Source organism: Equus caballus, chromosome 24 (genome assembly GCF_041296265.1).
Source record: "Equus caballus isolate H_3958 breed thoroughbred chromosome 24, TB-T2T, whole genome shotgun sequence".
NCBI lineage: Eukaryota > Metazoa > Chordata > Mammalia > Perissodactyla > Equidae > Equus > Equus caballus.
In genome coordinates this window covers 51,649,535-51,672,814 of record NC_091707.1, presented here as the reverse complement: position 1 = coordinate 51,672,814, position 23,280 = coordinate 51,649,535, and the positions used below count along the sequence as shown (strand labels likewise).

At 40.5% G+C, this 23,280-nt stretch overlaps 2 protein-coding genes and 1 long non-coding RNA gene across 7 annotated transcripts in view; 2 read left to right on the top strand and 1 right to left on the bottom strand.

The window, feature by feature from the left end:
* Positions 1 to 15,615, top strand: LOC111770408 (uncharacterized). Its single transcript, XR_002803675.2, has 3 exons — positions 1 to 281; positions 2,365 to 2,480; positions 15,513 to 15,615. It is a non-coding gene; the product is annotated as an uncharacterized lncRNA (long non-coding RNA).
* Positions 3,607 to 22,541, bottom strand: GSKIP (GSK3B interacting protein). Of its 3 annotated transcripts, XM_005605433.4 has the most exons (4): positions 21,704 to 21,781; positions 13,644 to 13,704; positions 8,172 to 8,427; positions 3,607 to 5,382 (listed from the first exon to the last, which is right to left on the bottom strand). In XM_005605433.4, the coding sequence occupies exons 3-4, from the start codon at positions 8,424 to 8,426 to the stop codon at positions 5,221 to 5,223; spliced, it is 417 nt and encodes a 138-aa protein (XP_005605490.1). In that variant the 5' UTR covers position 8,427; positions 13,644 to 13,704; positions 21,704 to 21,781; the 3' UTR covers positions 3,607 to 5,220. The 3 variants fall into 3 exon arrangements, with proteins under 3 accessions (XP_005605490.1, XP_070106433.1, XP_001489224.2); XM_070250332.1 differs by lacking the exons at positions 13,644 to 13,704; positions 21,704 to 21,781 and adding an exon at positions 22,388 to 22,541; XM_001489174.6 differs by lacking the exon at positions 13,644 to 13,704 and having other exon boundaries at positions 21,704 to 21,821.
* Positions 21,852 to 23,280, top strand: part of ATG2B (autophagy related 2B) — a 68,305-nt gene continuing 66,876 nt past the window's right edge. For 2 of the 3 annotated variants that reach the window (XR_011432304.1, XM_023628346.2), the window contains exon 1: positions 21,860 to 22,486. Coding sequence is in view for 2 of the 3 variants with exons in the window: in XM_023628346.2 (XP_023484114.2) it covers positions 22,325 to 22,486 (162 nt within the window). In the remaining variant the exon portion in view is untranslated. Of the gene's footprint in view, positions 22,487 to 23,280 lie in introns of all 3 variants that reach the window. The other variant, XM_023628345.2, reaches the window with a different exon arrangement.

The following is a 23,280-nucleotide window of genomic DNA, read 5'->3' as shown; positions in this document are numbered from 1 at the left end:
GGGGCGGGGCCGCCGGGTTCCCGGGCTGGGCGGGCTCTGCGGGCCTGGGGCCGGACGGGGGTCCCGCGCGAGGGCTGCTGGCAGCGCCGCGTGCGTGCAGCCCGGGCCCCACTCTGCCCTGCTGCACGCTACGTGTCCTCGGGCGTCCTCTTTCGGATCCTTGCCACAGGAGGACGTGTGATCTTGTTCCCTTACATCTCTTTCTTTCAGACACTCTGGAAACACGTTCCAGAGTCCAGTGGACAGAGAGGACTAAAAATATTGATGAATCTGATGAAAAGGTAAATAAAGCCCGCAGCCCACCTCTTCTGAAATGTTGGAGTTAGTTAACGGTCCCCCGTGGGATGGTCTGACCAGGAGACGGTCCCACTGCAAAGAAGAGCTGTTGCCATGGAGTTTCGGGTCTAGGACAACCGAACGACGGCATGGGTGGTCCCCACTGTGCAGCCGGGTGCCGCTTGGTCCACGGGGCTCAGCTGGCTTAGGGGTCCTTTCGAAGCAGTTCCAGAAAGACCTCTGGGGGTGGGGTGGGCTGGGGGCGGCTAGAGGCCACGTGCCGGGCAGTCACCCACATTCACAAAAGGGTGGAATTTAGATTTTGACCTTTCCAAATGAGATATACGTGCGGTTGGCGAGATAAACCGACAATTAAAAGATGATGTTGAACTTGTCTTATCACAGGACCACAAAGGTCGTGCTGGACTGGCAATACGTCTTGCCATTTTCTTGGAATAGCCGGATTCTATTGAAATATTTTTGTGCTTTAAACACTATATAGGCACTTAACACACGCAACAGTTTTTTCGTATTTTTTAAAATACTGATTGCTTCAAAAAATGGAGGTGGCCCGGGAGTTCCAGACAGCTTGGGGGCTTCTGGGCACTCAGGAGCTTTGGCTTTGAGTTCCTGCTCTGCAGCCGTTTGTGGAAGCCTGGGACCAATCTTGTGACCTTCCCCAAGCTGTTAAATTGGCTGTAAAACAGGATGAAACCGCCAGCCTCGCAGGGCTGTTAGGATTAAGTAAGATGTGTATGAAAGCAGTTTAGTAAGCGGTCTTCAAAGGTGAAATTGTTTCTTTTTCGCTGCAAGGCTAAGGCATACTTCTGCAAATGGGGAGCCTTTTCCTTCAATTTTTCTGGTTCCCACCCTCCTTTTGTTTTCATCCATGTCTCATTAAAACTTCATTTTAATAAAATAATTAAAACTTTGAAATTTTGCAAACTCAATTTGGGAACAGCTTGCTCATAGCAACATTCCTTTTTTAAGATTATCAACAAGACAGTGTCGATTTAAATGTGAAAATACTCATGCAAGACCAGTGCAAAACTTGATGGAATAAATATTCTTCAGCATTCTTTCAAATGACTAGTAAGATCAAATATTCTAGAATTCACTAGATGCCTCATTTCCGGATTTTGTTTAACCCCCCCGCCCCCCGGCTCTTTTTGGTGAGGAAGATTGGCCCTGAGCTAACATCTGTGCCAATCTTTGTCTATTTTGTATGTGGGACGCCACCACAGTGTGGCTTTTATGAGTGGTGTGTAGGTCTGCACCCAGGATCCAAATCTGCAAACCCCAGCCGCCTGAAGCAGAGCTTGCAAACTTAACCACTACGCCACCGGGCTGGCTCCTAGTTTGTCTGTATTGATAGGCAGTTAAGCAGCAACGTACTTTGAAAAGTTATTCAACTGGTCATCCTATTATAAAATCGAACTCACCTTTGTTTTATTTTTGTTTGCACTATTGATAGCAAGTAGATAAGCTAGCACCATAGTTAGAAGGGGATGGCTTCCAGAGAATTTTATATCTATCATATTGGTAGGTAGGAAGGGAGATTCTATTGATTAATTCTATTATACCACCTAACCTTTCTTTTACTGTTATTGCTTTCCTCTTTCAAAATCAGCTTTCATATAACCGAAGTTTGGGTGATGTTTTATTGACATGTACTGTATGGGGAGAGTGGGGAGTCCGAAGACCTGGGTTCTGCCTAACTCAGCTGCTCACAGGCGGACTGCTGAGCAAGTCCCTCAGTCTGTCCAAGCCTCAGCTATGTCATCCACAAAACAAAGGGGTTGAAGGCAGAGTTCTCAGGTCAACACGGCACATTATCAGAATCTGTGTTTTCCTACTCTGTTCCCCCTTAGCAATCAAACAGCACATTTTATGTTTTTGAACACTGGAGAGAGAATAGTGCAGTGTTGTGATGGAGGAAGCTAGGGATCAGTACACCATTAGCTGCTGCTGATTAGCTGTGTGGGAAGTCTAAGACTGATTCTGGACCTGGAGCAAAGGTGGGAAGAGTGTCATTATGGGAAATGAGGTGTGCAGTCTTTTTCTTCATAATCATACTGTCTCTTCAAGGATCCTGGGAGCGGACACAAGTCGGCACAGCTTGGTGCTTCCGCTAGAGAGAAACGCTCTTCAACTACCTGAAACCCCGTATCGGTTGCATTTCCCCTCCAATTAGCACATACAAGGTAATGTAGAAAATGTGAAAAAGCATAAAGAGAATGAAAATTACCTATCTTACTACCTAGTGATGACTACTATTACCATCGTAGAATATTTTATTTCATTTTTCCTTCTACTGCATATGATTATTTTTCAAAATAGATTATAGTTTTATATCCTTTTTTTCATGTAGCAATTTTTCCCTATTGTCATTTTTTTCATAATTTTTAATGGCTGCATATTTTTCCACCAAAAGGATTTCATAACTTAACCACTTTTTAGAGCCTTTCCAATTTTCCATTAGAGAAATGAACATCCTCGTAGTGTATCTTCTGCTCAATGATTTCCCTCTGCTAGACTGCTAGGATATTACCGGTACAGAAGCTGTAAGCTTTGTAAAGGCTTTGTTACCAAGGTTTTCCAGAAAGGTTTCACCATACTGTATCCTCCAGCAAAATGGAAGAGTGCCCCTCACTAAATCTTTATTGACATCATTATATTTAAGAGAAATTATTAGATTATTAGGTGAAATGGCTCAACATAGCTACACTTATTTTCCTTCCTTGAATTACTGGTCAGGTTGAATATCTTTCAAGTGGTTACTGGACATCTGTATATTTTTCTGAGTTGTTTGATAATATTATTTACCCACTGTTCTCATTTTTTTCTCATTGATTTGTAAGAATTAATTATTTAGAGTTTCTCTTTTCTTTTGGAAGTGAAATCAAAACAATTTATCTGGTTAAATTCTTTAAACAATCTAGATAAAATGAAGGTTTTCTTTTCTAGTGGAGGTTTTATTTTTTTTTTAAGATTTTATTTTTCCTTTTTCTCCCAAAGCCCCCTGGTACATAGTTGTGTATTTTTAGTTGTGGGTCCTTCTAGTTGTGGCATGTGGGACACTGCCTCAGCATGGCTTGAGAGTGCTGCCATGTCCGTGCCCAGGATTCGAACTGGCAAAACCCTGGGCCGCTGAAGTGGAGCAAGAGAACTTAACCACTCGGCCACGGGGCTGGCCCCTAGTGGAGGTTTTATAATCTGTGTAGTTTTATTAATGTTTTCTCTCTCTGTTCCTCTTTCATGGTAATAAAAAGAGCAAATCATTTCACATCAAAATCTAACAATATGGAATTCAAAAATGGAAACAGAAGCTCTTGGAATCAATCATTTATCACAAAATGAACAATTTCAATTTTTAAACATACAGTCACTTTTCTTCATACTTAACTCAAAATGAGTAAACAGAACTTTATTCAAACTTTACAAATATCCTTTACATTTAGCCTGAGATTAAGCACGAGAAAGTTCAACCTGAAGTTAGACTTCAGTGCCCAAACAGTTAAGCATCTGAAAATAAAGCTGAGAATGAACATGCATTTACCAAACGTAATTAAAGCATTCCAGTGAAGTCTGACAATGAGTAACGACCCGAACGGAACTTGAATTTGCTCTGGTCCACGTGATCTTCAGAGGCTAAAAGTACCTATTATTTAATAATGACTTTAAAAAGTCTGCAAATGACAAATTATGAAGGTGTGACCAGAGGCAGAATTTTCGATCAACATTTCTACAGCTGCCGCTTTAGACTACTTTTAAAAAAACAACTCCCCAATCTTTATTATTCAACATGTACTTGAAAACATGTAGCAGCAATGGTACAGTTTATTTTTATAAATATTAGTACCTGTAATAAAATATAAAATACAGAGTTTCTTTTTTTCAAATATTAAGTCTCTGAATGTTTCATTCATCCTTTGGTTTCAAACCCATACAATGCACTCACGTTCCGTTGAAGATTTAGCATTGAGACAGAGCACTGTACATCTGTCGGGGAAGGAGGGGCGCTGTGGGAATACCAAAGCACTACATTATAGAAAGTAAACGTTGAAGCAAAAATACTTTCTGTACATTATGTAAACAAACATTCATAAGAAGAATCAACACAGGCCAAAATATTGTTTTTCAGGAAATCAGAATCTTCTTTCTTTTAAATCACACACATTGACGATGCTATTTACTAAGAAAAAGAATGGAGCCTGTTCCTGTATTTGCTTATGTGCTTAAATATCTTGGAAACAAGTAATTATTACATTCATTTCCTAAAGGTTTGTCCTCTTAGTTGGCTGGCTGTTGCAAACGAGGAATACAGAACTATTTCAGTACCTGTTTCTCATTTAATACTAGCTAAGTAATACATAATTATTCATCTTTATTAGTCCATATTAGTAATATAAATAGAGTAAGTGAAGCACTGAATTTCAAAATTTGTGCAGGGGAAACTAGTCGATAGTTTGTTTCCAATAAGGCTAGTAGCAAAATAATTACTCCAAAGTCAGTCCAAGCTAGTAGTAAACCCCTGATTTAGCAAGCTGAATCAAAGTTTGAAACTAGGTCATTTTAATTGCTATATTACTGTGCAAATCTAGAATTTCCCATGTAAAAGGGAGTGCTGGCAGCATCAAAGTCCCGTAATAACAGAATGAAATACTGATTAGGTTTTCAAATGCAGAGACACTACATGAAGATATCGGAATGTCTTAATGATGGTGTCACAGCAATAGCCTCAGGATTTCCTTAATGAATCAGAAACTAAAAAAGACAGTTCGTTAGTGAATCATGTTCTGAGTCAAAAGCCTAAATTTGAAGCAAGAAATGATAAAGACATAAAACCAAAGATGCATTTTCTACTATGACCATATGCAAGAATTTCAAGCTTTATGTCAACATTTTGCACCAGCACAGCCCCCTCTAAAAGGAAAAGCTTAGTCATGACTGTCCATCCGTTTTCAAAGCTTCCAGTCTTTGAAGAAGTGCGTTTCCAAATGCGTCTCGGTAGGCAGGGCTGAGCGTATCCAACAAGGAGTAGACTGTTTCATGGTAAGGAGTCTGTAAGTGATCATCCACCTGGTCAAAGGCATAACCTACCACCTACAAGAGAAAGGCAACCGTGAAGGACATAAGTACGTTCCATCTTGGCACAGAAAGCAAAAACCAAGTGTTTAAATGGGTCAGTCTCTAATGACACCATTCCTCAATCAATAGTTGGAATATGCCTATTTTTAATACAACCTTTAAAATATAAGCAATTTATAACATAGGAACACCACCAGCAAAATGCTCTCTTTATAATTTTTTCCCCCAAATTTAAAAAGTTACACAAAAACAGTATTTCAAATTCATAGTCTAAAACATGCTTCTATTTCATTCCACATACATTGCGGGTCTACCATATAAAGGCACTATAATGCATAATATATGCTTAGTCCATATTTTGATTGTTATTTATTTGGTTTGGACTCTTTTTATATAGAATTCTAAGAATTGTTTATAGTTTTAATCCTGCTTTCTAATTGAAAGGTCACTTCCACATTACCAATACATTACTTACCCAACAGGGAAATGAACGCTCAGCTCTGAGAGAAAAGGGAAAGTTACTCTGTGTTTTTTTTCTTTCTTTAAACAAAGCTAAGGCTTTTTTCTACAATGAGATTATAAGATATATCATGGTTCACCAACACAGTGCAGGGCAAAATCAATTTAGTTTTTGTTGACCTGACTAAAGCTTGTGAATTTCCTACATAAACCCTAAATTTTTATGACATCTGTTCAAGCCCTAGAAGATGCAAGTTTATGTTAGAAATAGAAGTGGCGTTGTTGTTGTCGTGTGTGTGTTTTTTGCTGAGGAAGATTTGCCCTGAGCTAACATCTGTGCCAATCTCCCTCTATTTTGTATGTGGGTCGCCGGCACAGCATGGCCGCTTTGATGAATGGTATAGATCCGCACCTGGGAACCAAACCTGGGCCGCCAAAGCGGAGTGCGTGGAACTTAACCACTAGGCCACAGGGCCAGCCCCCAACGTTGTTGTTTTTCATGAAAGGCAGACACAGACACCTAAGGAAGAAGAATCACACCTCTGCAGAACCCTGCTCTATCTCAGGACATCCTGCCGTCTATCACAGTTCTACGTGCCCCTCTCTAGCCCTATCGGCATGTCGTCTTCCTGGTGGCCAGGGATCACGTCTTATTCACGGTTTGATTTCCAATTCATGACACAGGACAATTGTTCAATAAATGTGAACTGAATCAGACTGAAAAAACAAATATTTGAATACCTACATGCCAGGTTTTATAATTGATCTAGATTTTTCTGCAAACTTTAGTCATATAATCATCTCCTAAATCCTTTAGTTTTTTTAAATCTCTAGGTTATAATAAAGAAGCAGGGACTCAGAGAGGGTGACTGACTCACCCAAGATCACTAAAATTCACATGTAAGAATTCTGACTCTGATCAGAACCCTTCCAGCCTCACCAGGGCGACCTTAGAACTAATCAATGTAAGACAGAATTAATTTCCTGGAGGTCATTTATCTCTACTTTCGATTTGCCTATTTCTATTTAAGATCCACTTCTATAGACTATAAGCTTTTAGTATGAATTTAGGGATTCAGGAAGAAGAGCATGAAGGTTAGTTAACTTAGGTACTACTCCCAACGCTAAGCAGCTATCTGCGTGGGAGTTGGGAAGGAACAGAGGGTAGTGAAGATGCTGGCCTTGCACTTTGCTTCAGGGTAAGTGATCGTCTATCAAGGAATATACAGAACACACGATTCATTATACTTTTAAGAAATTCAATCTAGCGACATTAAGAGATGTTCACATACTTGTTTGACATCATATTATACAACATTCTTACTTGCTTAGATCTTGCCCTCTACCTCATGATACTGTGTAACTTTTGGGGAACTACTCTTAGCAGCTATAGAAAGAGAAAACTCAGAGATCTCTGATCAAGACTGAACATTAACTAATTAGTAAAGTTAAAACTAAATTTTGGAGTTTCTAATGTCTACTCCTTTGTTCAGTAGGTCAAAAATTTTCATAATAGTAAGTTTTTTTTTCCTTTTAAAAGAAAAGCTGCTATCAGCAGTGCTTTCTACTATTCTAAACTCATGGTTCTGGTCTGAAGGGTACAGAGAGGTCACGCTGCCTAGAAAAGCTCACAGGCAGTAAAGGACACTCTTGGAAATTTGGAGGTGGAGTATTCTTCTGTGACTTAATTCTGATCTAATGGCTAGAGGACAGTGGAATCAAGTATCTTGTTTTAGTAGAAAAGACATTTACAAGAGGTGAAAAAAGATCCTCTCAACACAACGACTGCAACTCATCCAATGCAGAGAACACATAATTTTGGTGGACGTGATTAAATCAAAATGACACTGTGCAAAAATCAAATGTTTTTTCTTTTTCAAAAACTTTTCAGGGCCAGTCTGGTGGTGTAGTGGTTAAATTCAAGTGCTCTGCTTTGGTGGCCTGGGGTTTGCTGGTTCAGATCCTCGGCGTGGACCTACACACTGCTCATTAAGCTGTGTTGTGGTAGCATCCCACATACAAAATAGAGGAAGACTGCCACAGATGTTAGCTTAGCGACAATCTTCCTCAAGCAAAAAGGGGAAGACTGGCAACGGATGTTAGCTCAGGGAGAATCTGCTTCAGCAAAAAATTAAAAAAATAAAATCAATTTCCCCATGTTGACCCAAAGACTTTATTATTAATAAAAAATTCCTAGGAAAAAAGTTTTCCTTAAAAAAACCCTGGAAGCTACTGAGTGCTGAGTTCTCATTTAACACCCTTTCCCTCCCCCCTTTCCCCATCCCTTTTTGATAAAGTGGTAAAGATATAAATCTTTTTTTTCTCTAAAAAGAACAGTGACTTACCCTAAGCCCTGCTTCAGTGAGCTCCAGGCAGTATCTGTTCCTTTCTCTTGTTTCCACATTGATGTAGGCCACATCATCTGCACAGCGCAGGTTTTTTGAGACAAACATGTTGTTAACAGCAAAGAGAACATCGTTTACAACTGCCTCAGCTTCCAGCCTCATGTCTTTTATATCAGTTCCGTCAAAACCATTAAGCTCATTTTCTTCAGATTGGGACACACCATTCACCTCCATGGGATTACAGTCTGTTTGCATTCTGCAAAAAAGTAGATATAAAACTTGTTTATAGAAAGACATTCCAAATAATATTGTTTGATTAAAAGGAGCGATGCCTTACAACCCTGCTTAATAAAAAACATTAACTAGCTAACAACTTTTAGGGAAAATACTGCCTAAAGCCGTCTTCAGTAGATTTTCACAGCAAAATTACAGACACCTATAGATTTTCAAAAAAGGATCTCTGTTCTCCACTGCTCCCCAAAAGGTTAATTCCCATATTGATAAGAATTTAGAATATTAGTTTTCAGCTATTTCAAACAATTTCTCAGTAAAATCCTACTACATTACTTATTTTTAAAAGTATATTTATTTTAGAAATATTTAGAAATAGAATAGTTGGAATAAATAGAAATTATTAGAAAATCAGGAGAGAGATTTAAAACTGGAATTGGTGAGTCAAAGTATTTGCTCATGTTAATTTTCAACAGATACTGCTGATTCACTCTTCAAAAAAAGGCTGTACTAACTCATACCCCACCAGTGGAATACGAGGACTGTACTTTCTCACCACATTCTGTCCAATCCTTTTTTAATCTTTGCCTATTTGAGAGGCAAACAATGATGTTTCATTGTTTGAAAAAGTATTTCCTTGATTAAACAGTCTTTCGGATATTTACAGGATATTTTTAGTTCCAAGATCATGTAGCGGTAAAACATAGAAATGGAAATGAACTCAGGTCGTCTGAAATCAGAGGTCAAGCCTTTACCTACTACAGTACACTACCTCTCAAGAGTTCCTTTTTACGACTTCTGGATTTGGGGTTTTCTTAAGAAGGCCTTCCTTACCTCATGGTTACATTTTTCAAATCCTCTCGATTGTCTTCTGAATTCTCATTCTCTACATCTACATTTAACTCTTTGGTCCATCTGGAATTTATTCTGTATAGCTTTATTTTCCAAATGGATAGCCTACTGTCCCAACACCATTTATTGAATAACTTATCTAGTCACCACTTTTTTGAACTGTCCCAAACATCATAATTTAAAAAATATTATTTCTTGTGCTAATTTGATCCAGTATTACTGCCAGGCTGCTATGCAGTTCTAGCTTCTTTTCCGTGACTGGGGTAGCAGTGAATATTGTTAAAATTAGAAATATATGCATAAGAAAAGTTAATAAATGTGAGACTGCTTTGGAATGTAAAAAGGGCTTTTCAGAACAAGATATTACGCTTTCTCTTTACCTGCAGGCTTTAAAAGTAAGTTAAGATTTCATTTCTCTGATATGGACTAAGCATCCTCTATCTAGAATGTAGCAGGACTCAACTTGTTATGAACATTTATTCACACCATTTGTCGCTTACCTTACAAATTCCATCCATTTTTCTAAAATTACTAACTTGTGCCCTATTTGTGTGAAGCTCAAAATCCTCTAAGTTAGTGATTCTCAACCTTGGCCACTGAGCCCTCAGAGAAACTGAATGAGATCTCTGGGAGATTCTCCTGGGTACTTTTTCAGAGCTTCTGGGTGGTTCTACTGTATAGCCACTGCTCTAAATTAACAGCAAAAATCTTAAGGAGCTAGAGTTCCTACAGCTGTATGTCATTTGCACATAGTAAAAGTCAAAACTCCTTGCCAAAGGCAATTTATGATGAACTATGTAAAGCTATTTCAAAAAATTACATAGCAAATGTGCAAATATATTCCTCCAATGCTATTTCAACTAATGATATATTTTAAGGGTCCTTTATCTTGTCTCCCACAGCACCTTACAGAATTAGTCACTCACTACTAATAATACAAGTTAATGATAAATTTACCAATTATTGCTGGAGCAATTTGTCATATAACTGAAATCTAATATTGACTTAACAATCTATGAAAGGGAAAATATTTGATTTTCTAAAAGTTTCTTCTTTATTCTAAAAATAATCATTATACTCCTTAATATTATACTTGGTTTTATGTATGAGAAGTGAGCCCATTCTGTTTTTTTATGGTCAGTTTTGAAGATTTTGAAATGTGTCTACTGTAAATTTCTTACTATCATGAATACCAAACATCTTTATTTTCCTCAAGTAATCAAGTACCTCAATTATGCATGTCAGAAATAATAATCATTACATGAAAAAAGATGTCTACCTGAGCAAGTCTGATGTAAAGCAAGAGTCTAATTCATTGCAATTATGACCTTAATGGTGGAGAAAGATGAAACATCTAATACTAGAATGGAAGAAATCCTCACAGGTCAGTAAAGTACGTCATCAAATTGTTGTGTAATAATTAGCACCAAGGGGCAAAAAAGAGGAAGACACCTTTCCTAAAACTGTGAACTGTTAGAAGATTTTTTTCTGAAATGTCTTTGGATGACACATAACATAGCAGACACATTCAGAACTTTTGATGATACACACAAATGAAAATGACAGATTTTATTATTGAATCACTACACAAGTTAACATTTTAAGCTAGCATCCTGATTGAGGAGCTAGCCAAAATGAAAAGCAGTGATTAATCTAGCTCTTCAATAGCTTTATAGAAGAGGTTTAAAAAATGGAACCCTGGGGGCAGCCTGGTGGCGTAGTGGTTAAGTTCATGTGCTCTGGTTTGGCGGCCCGGAGTTCACAGGTTTGGATCCCAGGCATGGACCTAGCACCGCTTGTCAAGCCATGCTGTGGTGGCATCTCACATAAAATAGAGGAAGACTGGCACAGATGTTAGCTCAGCAACAATCTTCCTCACGCAAAAAGAGGAAGATTGGCAACAGATGTTAGCTCAGGGCTGATCTTCCTCACACACACACAAAAGGAACCCTGATATTTTTGTGCCTGTCATATAGAAAGTGTCTAACAAAAGCTTTGTAGAATTTGAATATTAATATGTGTATTAGTTTCCTACTGCTGCTGTAACAAATTACCACAAATTTAGTGGCTTAAAACAACACAAATTACTTTCTTCCAATTCTAGAGGTGAGAAATCTAAAATGACGATGTCAGCAGGGCTGCATTCCTTCTGGAGGTTTCAGGGGAGAATTTGTTTCCTTGCCTTTTCTAGCTTCTAGAGGCCACCTGCCTTCCCCGGCTCATGGTCCCTTCCTCCACCTTCCAAGCACACCACTCCAACCTCTGGTTCTGTGGGCACATCTCCTTCTTCTGACTCTTGACACGTGCACTTCTTTTATAAGGACCCTGCTGATGACACTGGACCCAAACGGACAATCCAGGATAATTTCCCCAATCAAGGTCCTTAATCAAACCTGCAAAGTTCCCTTTGTCGTGTAAGGTAACATATTTACAGTTTCTGGGGATTAGGATATAGACATCTTTGGGGGGACATTATTCTGTCTGCTGCAGTGTCCATCCACATCCTATCATCAGGAAAAGGGTATGAGGGTGGTCAAGGAGACTTCAATCTCTGCTCTTCCTTTTTGGAAGTCATAATTTACTTAACATATCAGATGGGCAATGGAAACAGGTAGTTTGCACGGTTCTTTTAAAAGGAGGCCCAGAGTACTTGTCAATTTCACAGCCTTCCTTGGAAAGGTTCCTTAATTACAGGTTTCATGCTTTGTACTCTGTAACTCCAATGCCATGATGACAGCAAAATGTGCCAGGGATGGTTGTTTCAATTAAAGGCACCATCTTGAGGCTGGCAAAGGGTTTATGAATCATCCTGAATCAAGAGCTCTGCCCAAATACTTGATTCTGGATGGTGACTGGCCTCTCCAATCAGATCCTCTCTTGAGGAGTTTGAACACAGAGCCAAAAAACACGAAGTCAGTTGGTGATGACAGGAGCTAGAAAAGCAGAGCAGGGAGTAACTGGGTGGCCTTAGCAATGGGGCACTAGACAAGTCGTTTCTACATCGTTGATGTAGATGCATTCCAATAACTAAAAATATCTTGAGCAGACATCTCATTATATGTATATTTATTTACATATATTCTACAATTAAAATATTAAAAACATAAATATGAATTTAAACAGGAGATGGTAAAACATGAAATATAAACTTATTTTCTTCTTATTTCTGAATGGATTATCTTGTGTACCCAACTGGAGGCCTGCACCATTGAGGACAAGGAAATACATGCCCATTTCGGAGAAGGGACAACTACTAGAATTACTATTGAGACATTAGAACTGCTGTCAGGTTACCAGAACGGCTTACTCATCAATGTGAATCCTGTAAAAACCCTTGGTTTCCCTTTCTTTTTTTTTTTTTTTTTTAAGGTATGACTTTTGGTGAGGAAGATTGGCCTTGAGCTAACATCTGTTGCCAATCTTCCTGTCTTTTTTTTCCTCCCCAAAGCCCCAGTACATAGTTGTATATCCTAGTTGTAAGTCGTTCTAGTTCTTTTCTGTGGGATGCTGCCATAGCACGGCTTGATGAGTGATGTGTAGGTCCACGCCTAGGATCCGAATTGGCGAACCCTGGCCTGCATAAGGGGAGTGCGTGAACTTAACCACTCGGCCATGGGGTCAGCCCTGTTGGTTTCCCCTTGTTGTAGTCGTATAAGCTGTAGGCAAAATAACTTATCATTATATAAGAAATTCTAGACCAAGAGAACTTTCTGTGATGGCAGAAGTGTTCTTTATCTGTGCTGTCCAATACAGTAAGTAGTAGCCACATGTAGCTATTAAGCACTTGAAGTTTGGCTAGAGTCACTGAGGAACCACATTTCAAATTTCACTTAATTTTCACTCATTTAAACATAAATTGCTAGTGGCTACTGTATCACAAACCACGGGTCTAGATGTTGTGAATATTTTTGAATAATGAAAATCAACTGATTTTATATTATGGTTGAAAAATCGATAGATGTAAAGGTACTGAATTAAACATTGTATATATGAGTAGGAAGATTTGGAAATACACATTAGAAAATCTAGTTTGAATCTTAGCTACTCTCTGCACGGGAAGTACCCATCAATGTTTCAAATGGTAAAAACTAACGAATTACCTCTTATATTTTTCAATCTTGTCAATTTAGACTCTAAGTTTATTAATCAAGTATCATAATCCACTGTGCATCTATATATCCAGCATTTTTCTAAGTATCAGAATACTAATTAAAGATGTCTACTGGTAGCTCACAGCCTAATTTGGGAGATAAGACAGGCACATGAAATATGCACACAAATATTAACGCCATACACACACATCATAATTATAACCTAAGAAATGTACTTAATTCTAAGCGCCAGATAATTACAGAAAATAATGATGTTTTGGTCCTACTACAAACTTACCACTAAACTTGTATGAACTTGGGCTGGCCATGTAACCTCACTAGGCTCATGGTTTTCTCATCTATAATATAAAGGGAAAAGACAGTAAATTCTTTACTGTTCTTGAAGAGTGCTGACATAATTGTTAATTATGATGGGGCTTGACTCATGGAACAGGCCAGTCAAAATTGGTCTTGAATGAGCACAGATGAGGAGTTATGGATAAGCAGAAAGGACTTGAGAGTTGTGAAGGATTCTTCAAGGGGAACAATGCATAAGCAAGAGTCTGCAGAGGGTGTGGCAGGAATTGTAAGGAGACTAGCCTAGCTAAGCTAATACAAGAAAAACATTAAGGGATTAATAGATAGGGATGGCCCAATCTGACATGATGCTGATACCCAGACAGGGGAATTTCATTTTGATTTTTGGCAGGCTGTTTTAAGCTCTTGCAAATGGGAATAGCAATGTCTTTATATTTAAAGTGAGTTTCTTGTGGGCGATATATAGTTTGGTCCTGCCTTTTTATCCAATTTGGCGCTCTCAACCTTTTAATTGGGATGTTTAGATCATTTAATATGGTAACTGTGATTGATTAACATGGTTACTATTGATCTTGCCGTTTGTTTTCTATTTGTCCCATCTGTACTTTATTCTCTCTTCCTTATTTTTCTGCCTACTTTTGGACCAACAACTTTTTAGGATTCTATTTTACATCCTTTGGTGGATTATTTTAACTCTTTGTTGTGTGTTTTTGGCGGTTGCTTTAAGAGTTTATAGTATGCATCTTTAATGTATCACAGTCTACCTTAAAGTGCTATTACACCAGTTCATGTGTAGAACCTTACAGGAGTATACTATATAGTCTTTGTGCTCTTTTTGTTACACATTTTACTTCTACATATGTTAGAAAATTCATAATACATGTCAGTTTTGCTTTAAACAGTCAATTATTTTTTCAAAGAGATTTAGGTAATAATAAAAAATATTTTATATTTAACATATAGTTAACATTTCTGGTGGTCCTCATTCCTTTGTCTTTATCTACATCTGTATCATGATCTGTATAATCTTCCTTCTGCCTGATGGCTTTCCTTTAACATTTCCTGTAGCACAAGTCTGCTGTTGTTGAATTCTTTCAGCTTTTGTGTATCTGAACAAGCCTTCCTTTCATCTTCCTTTGTGAAAGATATTTTGGCTGGGTACAGAATCCTAGTTTGACAGTTGTTTTATCTTTCGAGACTTTAAAGATGTTTCTCTACTATTGTTTGCTTGCGTTATTTCCCATGAGAAATATGATGCATCGTTATCTTCGTTCCTCTTGGTGTAGTTTTCTTTGTGTTTCTTTTGCTTGGCTCATTAGGCCTCTTGCATCTATGGGTTTATAGTTTTTAACAATTTCAAAAATTTTTGGCCATTATTTCTTCATTTATCTCTCTCTCCTCTCGTTGGGGACTCGAATTTCATGAATATTAGTCCAAGTGAAGTTGTCCTACTCCTCACTGCTTTGTTCATTTTTTCATTCTTTTTGTGTTTCACTTTGAATAGTTTCTATTGCTATGTCTTCAGCTTCACTCATCTTTTCTTCTGTGGTTTCTAATCTCTTCTACTTGGGTCTTTTTTTTTTTAAACATATTTTCCATGTCGCTACTTAATCTGCTCAATCTTTTCTCTAGTTTTTGAACATATGAAATAGTTATGTGTTTTAATGTCCTTGTCTACTAATTTCATTGTGTTATTTCTGGATTAGTTTCAATTGATAGATTTTTCTCCTCATTATAGCTTGTATACTGCTGCTTTGCATGCCTGGTAAATTTTTTTTTTTTTTTTTTGGTGAGGAAGATTCACCCTGAGTTAACATCTGTGCCAATCTTTCCTCTATTTTGTATGTAGGACACCTCCACAGCATGGCTGAGGACTGGAGTAGGTCCATGCCTGGGATCTGAAGCTGCAGACCTGGGCCACCAAAGCAGAGCACGTGGAACTTGAACCACTCGGCCATGGGGCCAGCTCCCATGCCTGGTAATTTCTGATTGGATGCCAGTGTGAGTTTTACCTTATATGGTGCTGGATATTTTCATATGCCTCTAAATATTATTGAGCATTGTTCTGGGATGTAGGTATCTAGAAACTGCTTGATTCTTTTGGCTCTTGCTTTAGACTTAAGGCTGTATCAAGGCTGCATTTAGTCTCTGGTTAATTTTGCCCCACTACAAAGGCAAAACCTTTCTGAGCGCTCTACCCCATGTCTTTAGAATTATGAAGTTTTCCATTCTGGGTGATAGGAACAGGAACTATCCCTCATCGTTTGAGCTCTGAAAACTCCTCTAATTCTTTTTTTCCCTCTAATTCTTTTAGATTGTTCTTTTTCCAGCTCTGGGCAACTTCCTCATCCCTGTGTGTTGCTCAGTACTCAGCTGCAGGCTGGAGGGGACCCTCTGCTATCTCCACAACTCTCACTCTGTGTGAAGCTCTCTACTTCCCAGTACTCTGTTCTAATTGCCTATCCTCTCCTAGCTTCATATCCTCAATTCAGGGAGACTGCTGGGTTCCACCTGGGTTCTCCTCCTAGTGCCACTCCTGGAAATTCTCTTCAGGCAATAAACGGGGCAACAGGCTTACATCATTTCTATCTTGCCACTCGGGGATCACTGTCTTCCACTGCCTAATGTCCAAAGTCTTAAAAACCATTGTTTTATATATTTTTGCCCACTTTTTGCTGTTTCAGGTAGAAGGGTAATCTGGTCCCTGTTACTCTATCTTAGCCAGAAGTGGAAATCCCATTAGCCAGTTTTGAGCTAACTTTGCCATTTTATTACACTAGTTTTCCTTTCATTGATTTTGGTCTCTCTTATACTACTTTGAATCAACTTTACCGTCTTGCTGTTTCCTTCACTAATGAGTTACATACATTTTTGACACATGCCTACTATATGTTTGTGTAAGACCCATGTTTCTAACTTTAAGAAAATTGTACGTTGACACTACTTTCAGACTTTTAATCCTTCAAAATTCAGCACAGACACATCTATTTCAGGATTCTGTACCTGATCTCAAGACAGTTAATCACTATCCTCCTTCCTTAGTAGAACCTCTGCATTGGTACCGCTGTACTTATACCTCATTGCAAATGGGGGCCTGTGATGTCTCTATCACCAGCACAGCGTCTGGCATAAAGCGAGTCTTCACTGAATATTTTCTGACAGAATAAACCAAAGAAAAAATTCTAACTCTCTGCTTCTCAAGCCATGCAGTATTCAGCCCTGTGACAAGAGGCATACAAAGCCACAAGGATAAACATATTAGACATCCCGGAAAATACACATCACTGTTATAGTAACAATATTATGGAGTATGATGCAAAATTGCCTAGAATTTTAAAGCAAATGGAAGTCTCAAGCCATGTCCTCTTTAGGTTATGCCCCCACACGCTTAGGGTTTCCTTTGCCTATTTGAGTGGAAAGTAAGAGAAATACTGCTGTAACCCAAGAAATTAACTCAAAAAGCTGGAAATTCCAGGCCTTGGGTTGGGGGTATAAAGTTAACAGGTAGAGGTGGGAACTGGCAGAAAGTTAGTACTGAGATCTTCTCTAAGTTTTTATAGCTCTTCTCACTTCAGTTATATTGTTCTTTGTTAAAAGTCAAGGTGATTATTGATAGCTCTGAATCCATCCACTGGCATGATTTCTGGGCTGTGTTAGCATTTTTGGAGGATTCATGAAACTGGTTATCAAGATATTGATTACTAAGTCCTTTATTCTCTACTTTTTATTTATTTATTTTTTTTGAGGAAGATTAGCCCTGAGCTAACATCTTCTGCCAATCCTCCTCTTTTTGCTGAGGAAGGCTGGCCCTGAGCTAATATCTGTGCCCATCTTCCTCTACTTTATATGTGGGACGCCTACCACAGCATGGCTTGACAAGTGGTGCCATGTCTGCACCCGGGATGCGCACCGGCGAACCCTGGGCCACTGAAGCAGAACGTGCGAACTTAATGGCTGCGCCACCAGGCCAGCCCCAACTTTTTAATTTTTTATATTCTAAATTTTTTATGGCAAAAAGAAAATGTATTATATTTGCAATAAGACAAAAAAGTTTAAAAAAACGTGATATGTTGGAAAGTACAAGGTGTAGGAAGCAGAAACATTTTCTCCTTAGAGAAGCCAGGCTATTAAGATAGTTAAAGTAACCGGTAGCTTCACTTTCAACTGAAATGAGAAGTTTGGATTTATCTGCATTTCAAACAACTGTTTTGAAAGTAAAGATGAGTAACGTTAATTAATTATAATTAGCAACATTTAGAATTTAGCAAAGCTAAAGCTAGTTTATTCTTTATTTTCTGTAACATAACATTTAATCTGTTTTCAATAGCTCTAAGACTTTTGAAATAAAAAATTTCAAATCAGAATCATTTGTAGTATTACAAATATAAAGTATTTGTAATGTAAATAAAAATGACTTATTTTTCCATTTGTATACCCATTCATAAAATTACTCTGGACCCCACGTCCAAAGACAGACACACATACACATAACCTAGTAATAACAGATCAAGCCAAGAGAATTGTATTGTGCTTTTGTTGCTTAAGGAGGGAGCTGAGTATGAAGAACTATATAGTGCTAATTTGAGAAGTCTTTTAAACTGTAAATGAGCAGCAACACTATAACCCTGTAAACTTTTCCTTCAAAACCAGAAATTGTAAATGAGATTCTAAGAAAAGACTCTCAAAGATTGAAAGTGTAAAAAAAAGTCCAGGAATTAGTTTTTCATTTCTCTATAATTTTCTAGGATATATCTGGAGGATTTGGAACTATATTTAATATAAAGTACATTCTAACCAACATAAAACAAATCAATATCTAAAGAGATAGAAAACCTCTTTGCTTTCCATTTAAACTCTAAATTGGCTCTCTACCAGGCTCTGAGCAATGTTCTGTAGCCAGCACCTTCAAAAACTGGAACACCTTACAGCTGCTGTTAGTTACTCCGGTAAGTTGTATCACCTCCTATGAAGTTTCCAAAAATGACTCCTTATAACATTATACATATATAATTTAGCAACCAGCTCTTATTCTGTTGGTAGAATTTTTGGGCTGTGTTAGTGTTTTTGGGGGGATTCATGAAACTGGTTATCAAAATATTGATTACTAGGTCCTTTATTCTCTACTTCTTAATTTCTTAGACTCTGTTTTGTGCCATCACAAATTTACAGCATCAAAGAGCTGGGAAAGACTGCAGAGGTCAGCTTTGGCCTTGATGACAAAAGAATGGGTGTAGGAGGATGGCCATACATACAGCCTGACAAAAGAACAGAGCCAGAAAGATTTCAAAAGCAGTACACAGATTTCAAAATTTTCACTTCAAAAGAAAGTTTGACTTTTCAGTTGACATTACAACAGTCACTGAGGGCTAGAAAGCAGTATCTTAATCAGTTACTTTATTTGTATCATACCCCACGGTCTGGAAATTCCTCTCAACATGAACAAGGAGTGATCAGTATGGCTTAGCATGGTGCTGGGCACATGGTAAACTCAAGAAATATTATCTGTTAATTATTATTCACTAAAAATAAAGTGTTTAAAAATATCTTTAAGGGAGAAAAGAGCTGACCCTGAAACTCAAGCTGTTTGACTCAAAGTTTGGTGTCTTTACATTATGTAAGGTGGCTGCGGCTGCTGCCCTCTCACTCTGAGAGCTGTGTGCCCCCGGGAGCCCTAACTTCATATTCCTGTTGCCTCAGGTGCAAGTCTTAAAAAAAGGCCAACAACATCTCATTGGCTTCTATTTCACATGTTAACATGGGTTTCTTTGAAGGATGACCCATTCAGCCTCTAGTATGTAGCGTGTAACCTGTCACTTCAAATCCTTTTATAAAATTCTTAAAAAGCTGACAGTGTTTGATTGGAAATTATCTTCATCTTCCTCACTTAATTAAGGCTAGGTGTTAACATTTTGTGATAATACTCTGTCTTTGATAAAACACAAAAATAGTACTGTGGTTTAGGACGAGTTTGTACCCTATTTAAGCTAAAGAAATAATGATGACAGGTCCTAAAACTTAACATATATGCTGAATTTCTCCTAGAAAGCATAAAACATACGAGGCAACACACTTAACACTTTGAATGTTTGTTATAAAATGTTCCAATTTTTATTTTCCCTTTCTGATATTTGAAATCTCAAGCATTCCATGGACAGCCTGAATGTCATTCTATATTCCAAAGGAAATCACTTATTTAACAGTTAGATTTGCAGGAAATTGATTGTCCTCATTTACCAAAAGTCCAGTTCAAACCTCCCAAGGCCTTTTGTAATACCCTGCGAAATGACTTAGGGCAGATTTTGTCACTTCTCTCCTCAAGCTCATTCACCCTAGGTAAAGGCTAAAGTCCTCATAATGGCCTACAGGCCCTATATGACTTGACAACCCCCTTAGCCCCTAATTATACGCCTCTTTCCTTTACTCCCTCCTGATGTTCCTTGAACTCACCAAGCATGCAAAGCTTTGCACTTGCTGTTCCCCTGCCTGGAACACAATTCTTCCAGGTATTCATGTGCCTTGCTCCCCACCTTTCTCCAAGTCTCACTAAAATGTCACCTTATTAAAGAAGAGAGATCTTTCCTTACCCCTCTATATGAAAGTGGCAAATCTCTCCCCTCTCCTGTCCCTTTATATTGCTTTATTTTTTCCTATGGCATCTAACACCACAAGGTATATGATTTATTGGATTATTGTTTGTTTTCCCTCCCTTCAATAAAATATAAGCTCCATGAGGGCAGGGACTTCTTCTGTTCACTGCTGTATCCCCACACCTAGAACAGCCCCTGATACATGCAGGCAATCAATAAATATTTATTGAATAAAGGAATAGACTTATCACACTAGAATATAAGCTCCTTGAAGGTTCTACCTGATTCTTTACGTTTTCACATCACTAGCTGCAAAAACCTTTATTTAATGGATCCTTAACAAATATTTTTGAATGAATGAAGAGCAAGGGAACTGAAGTTACCCAGAATGCCCAGGACAAGTCTACAAAGAATGAGGGGCACCAACAATCCAAGCAACTACATACACTGGAGAGCACAGTGGTTCTAAAATGAAAAAGTGGTTGTGGAAAGGGGAACCAGAGCTTTCTCTATCTGTCAACATTTCTGCGCTGTGTTAGCATTTCTAAGGCATTGATGAAAGTTATCAACATATTAATAAAATCTCCTTAAAAAGGTCGTCTTAACTTACTATCAAATTAAACTCTATGTATCAGGACTCTAGGTTCGTTCCCTACTCTTATCCTTTAAGCTTCGTAATAATCCTCAGAGACAAGATATTGATACGCTCACACTTGGCAAAGACTCAGAGAGGGCAGGGGCCGGTTCAAGGTGGCTCGGCTAATAAATGCCAGCGTCAGGATTCTAACCCAGGACATAAGACTTCCAGGTCACTGAACATTAGCACGCCGGTCTCTCCGGGTTAACTAAGTTACGAGCCAGCTCCGCCCCTGCAGGAGTTGTCTCCAAAAAGACATAACTACGATTGCGCAGATGCCCAGAACAGCACAAATACTTCGCCCAGGTTTCTCAGGGGTCGGAAGGCTTTGACATTGATCAGAGAAAGCAGTTCTGCCCACAAACACCTCGAAAACTCAAGTTTCCTGGTCTTGGTGCAGCACACCCAGAAGGAAGAAAGCGCTCTGTAAACTGAAAGCCTCTAGACAAACAGTAACGAAACGAAGCTTTGGAGACAATACTTGAAGGAGGCGGGGGACGAATAACTTGCTGACAATGGGCACCGGTCAATACTCGGGTCGGGGGGCGGGCGGGGGTGCTCCAGAGCGGCTGCAGCCCTCCCCATGGTGCCCGCGGCGCTCCGAGCGCCCGTTTCCGGGATCCAGGTCTAAGGTCTGACCCGCAGGGCCCAGGCCGGACCCGCCCCCAGACCCATCTCAACCGGGAGACAGAGCCCCATCTGCTGTGGACCCTGACGGCGTGGCCCGCTGCGCCGCGTCCCGCTCGGAGGGCCCCTGGCCAAGCCCCGACCCCACCCAGTGGCAGCCCGCCCGCAGTCAGCCCCGCGGCCGCTCACCTACGCGCAGCCCGCGTCCTCCTCTTCCTCCTTCCCGAGGCGTCTGCAGCCGCCCGGCGCCGCCCCCTCCCCTTCCCGCCTTCGCCCCGCCCCCTCGGAGCCGGAACTGCTCCCTTCCGGGCCCTTCTCCCCGCCCCCTTCGGCCCCCAGTGTGGCGTCACTTCCGCCAGCGCCGGGCCGCGCGCTGAGAGTCCGCGTCTCGCGAACGCGCCGGGAGCGTCCTCAGAGCCAGGAGCGCGCCCCGCGGATGACAACAAATTCGTCGCGCCGCCGCGGTGTTGTCCCCCTCAGCCCCTGCCGCCTCCCGGCGCGCTGTCTTGCACCCTTGCCCTGTGCCGACTAGGATCCCCGCGGAAGCCCCCGGGTCTGGGGCGACGGGAGCTCCTCTGTCTTGTCCCCGCCAGGCCCAGCGCGAGCGGAGCCAGCGATGGGGTCGCCCTGAGGGACGCCTGGCGCCGTGAGGGCATGGAGGGGCCACCGCGGGCTTAGGCCCCGCCGCGGCCTGGGGACGCCGGCCGGGACCCTAGGCCCCGCCGCCGCAGCCTGCAGCCAGAGCCTGGGCCCCGAGGCCCGAGCCGCCGCCGCCCGCAGCCCCCGCCGGCCCAGCTGCCAGCCCTCATCATGCCTTGGCCGTTTTCCGAGTCCATCAAGAAGAGGGCCTGTCGCTACCTCCTGCAGAGGTACCTGGGCCACTTCCTGCAGGAGAAGCTGAGCCTGGAGCAGCTCAGCCTGGACCTGTACCAGGGCACCGGGTCCCTCGCCCAGGTTCCCTTGGACAAATGGGTAAGAGCTGCCGGCGGCCGGCCGGGCGGGACTCGCTCTTCTCCTTGGGGCGCTTTGAACTAGCGTCATCCAAGGTTGGTGACGTTCAGACCCTCCCCGGCAATTGTTTGGATCCAAGCGTGGCAGGGCTCAGAAAAATGTGTTCAAGTCTTGTTGAGTCTGTTTCTAGCGAGTTTGCGCCCCCAAATCACGTGCTCCAGAAACTTAGAGGTAGTGAATCTGCAGTATAGGAATCCGTTGAGTCTGTGGTTTGGGGTCTGTGAAGCTGGCTGAAAGGGGTCCATCGGAGGAGGGGACCAGCGCTGCCCTTTGGGGTAGGAGGGGTCTCGGGGTTCTGTGGCATACAAACCCTATTTCATGAGATGACACCCCGGAAAGATTAAGGATGAGGAGGACCTTTGCGGATGTCAGAATCCTTAGTTCTTCCTTTATTTTGGGTTGGCTGCTTGCACACCGCAGTCTCGGGACAGCGTTTGCCACCTGGAAGAAAGTTAGGTGCTGGCCTCCTCTGCAGGTCTGCCCGCTTTTGCTTCATCGTATATTTACAAAGCCAGCCTGTGAATGGTTGTGTGGCCCCATTAGTGCCTGTTGGCTTCACGTGACAGGTCGTAAACGCAGGTGTTGCGAAAGCGCCGAAGCTGCAATTTTCAGACATTTTAAAACCTGTTTTCTATTTGTCATCCAGAGGCTGCGGGTTGACTCACTGTGTCTTACAGGTGCTTCATGTGTATTTCCACTCACCGTATACGGTTGTACCTGCATGTGTATGTTCAGTGCATAGTATTTTACTCAAG

Bases quoted from the DNA above. Each gene is read 5' to 3' on its own strand.
- GSKIP (XM_070250332.1), bottom strand. From the start codon at position 8,426: ATGCAAACAGACTGTAATCCCATGGAGGTGAATGGTGTGTCCCAATCT. The intron at 5,383-8,171 runs GTAAGTCACTGT...TTTCTCTTGTAG, and splicing joins TCACTGAAGCAGGGCTTAGG to GTGGTAGGTTATGCCTTTGA.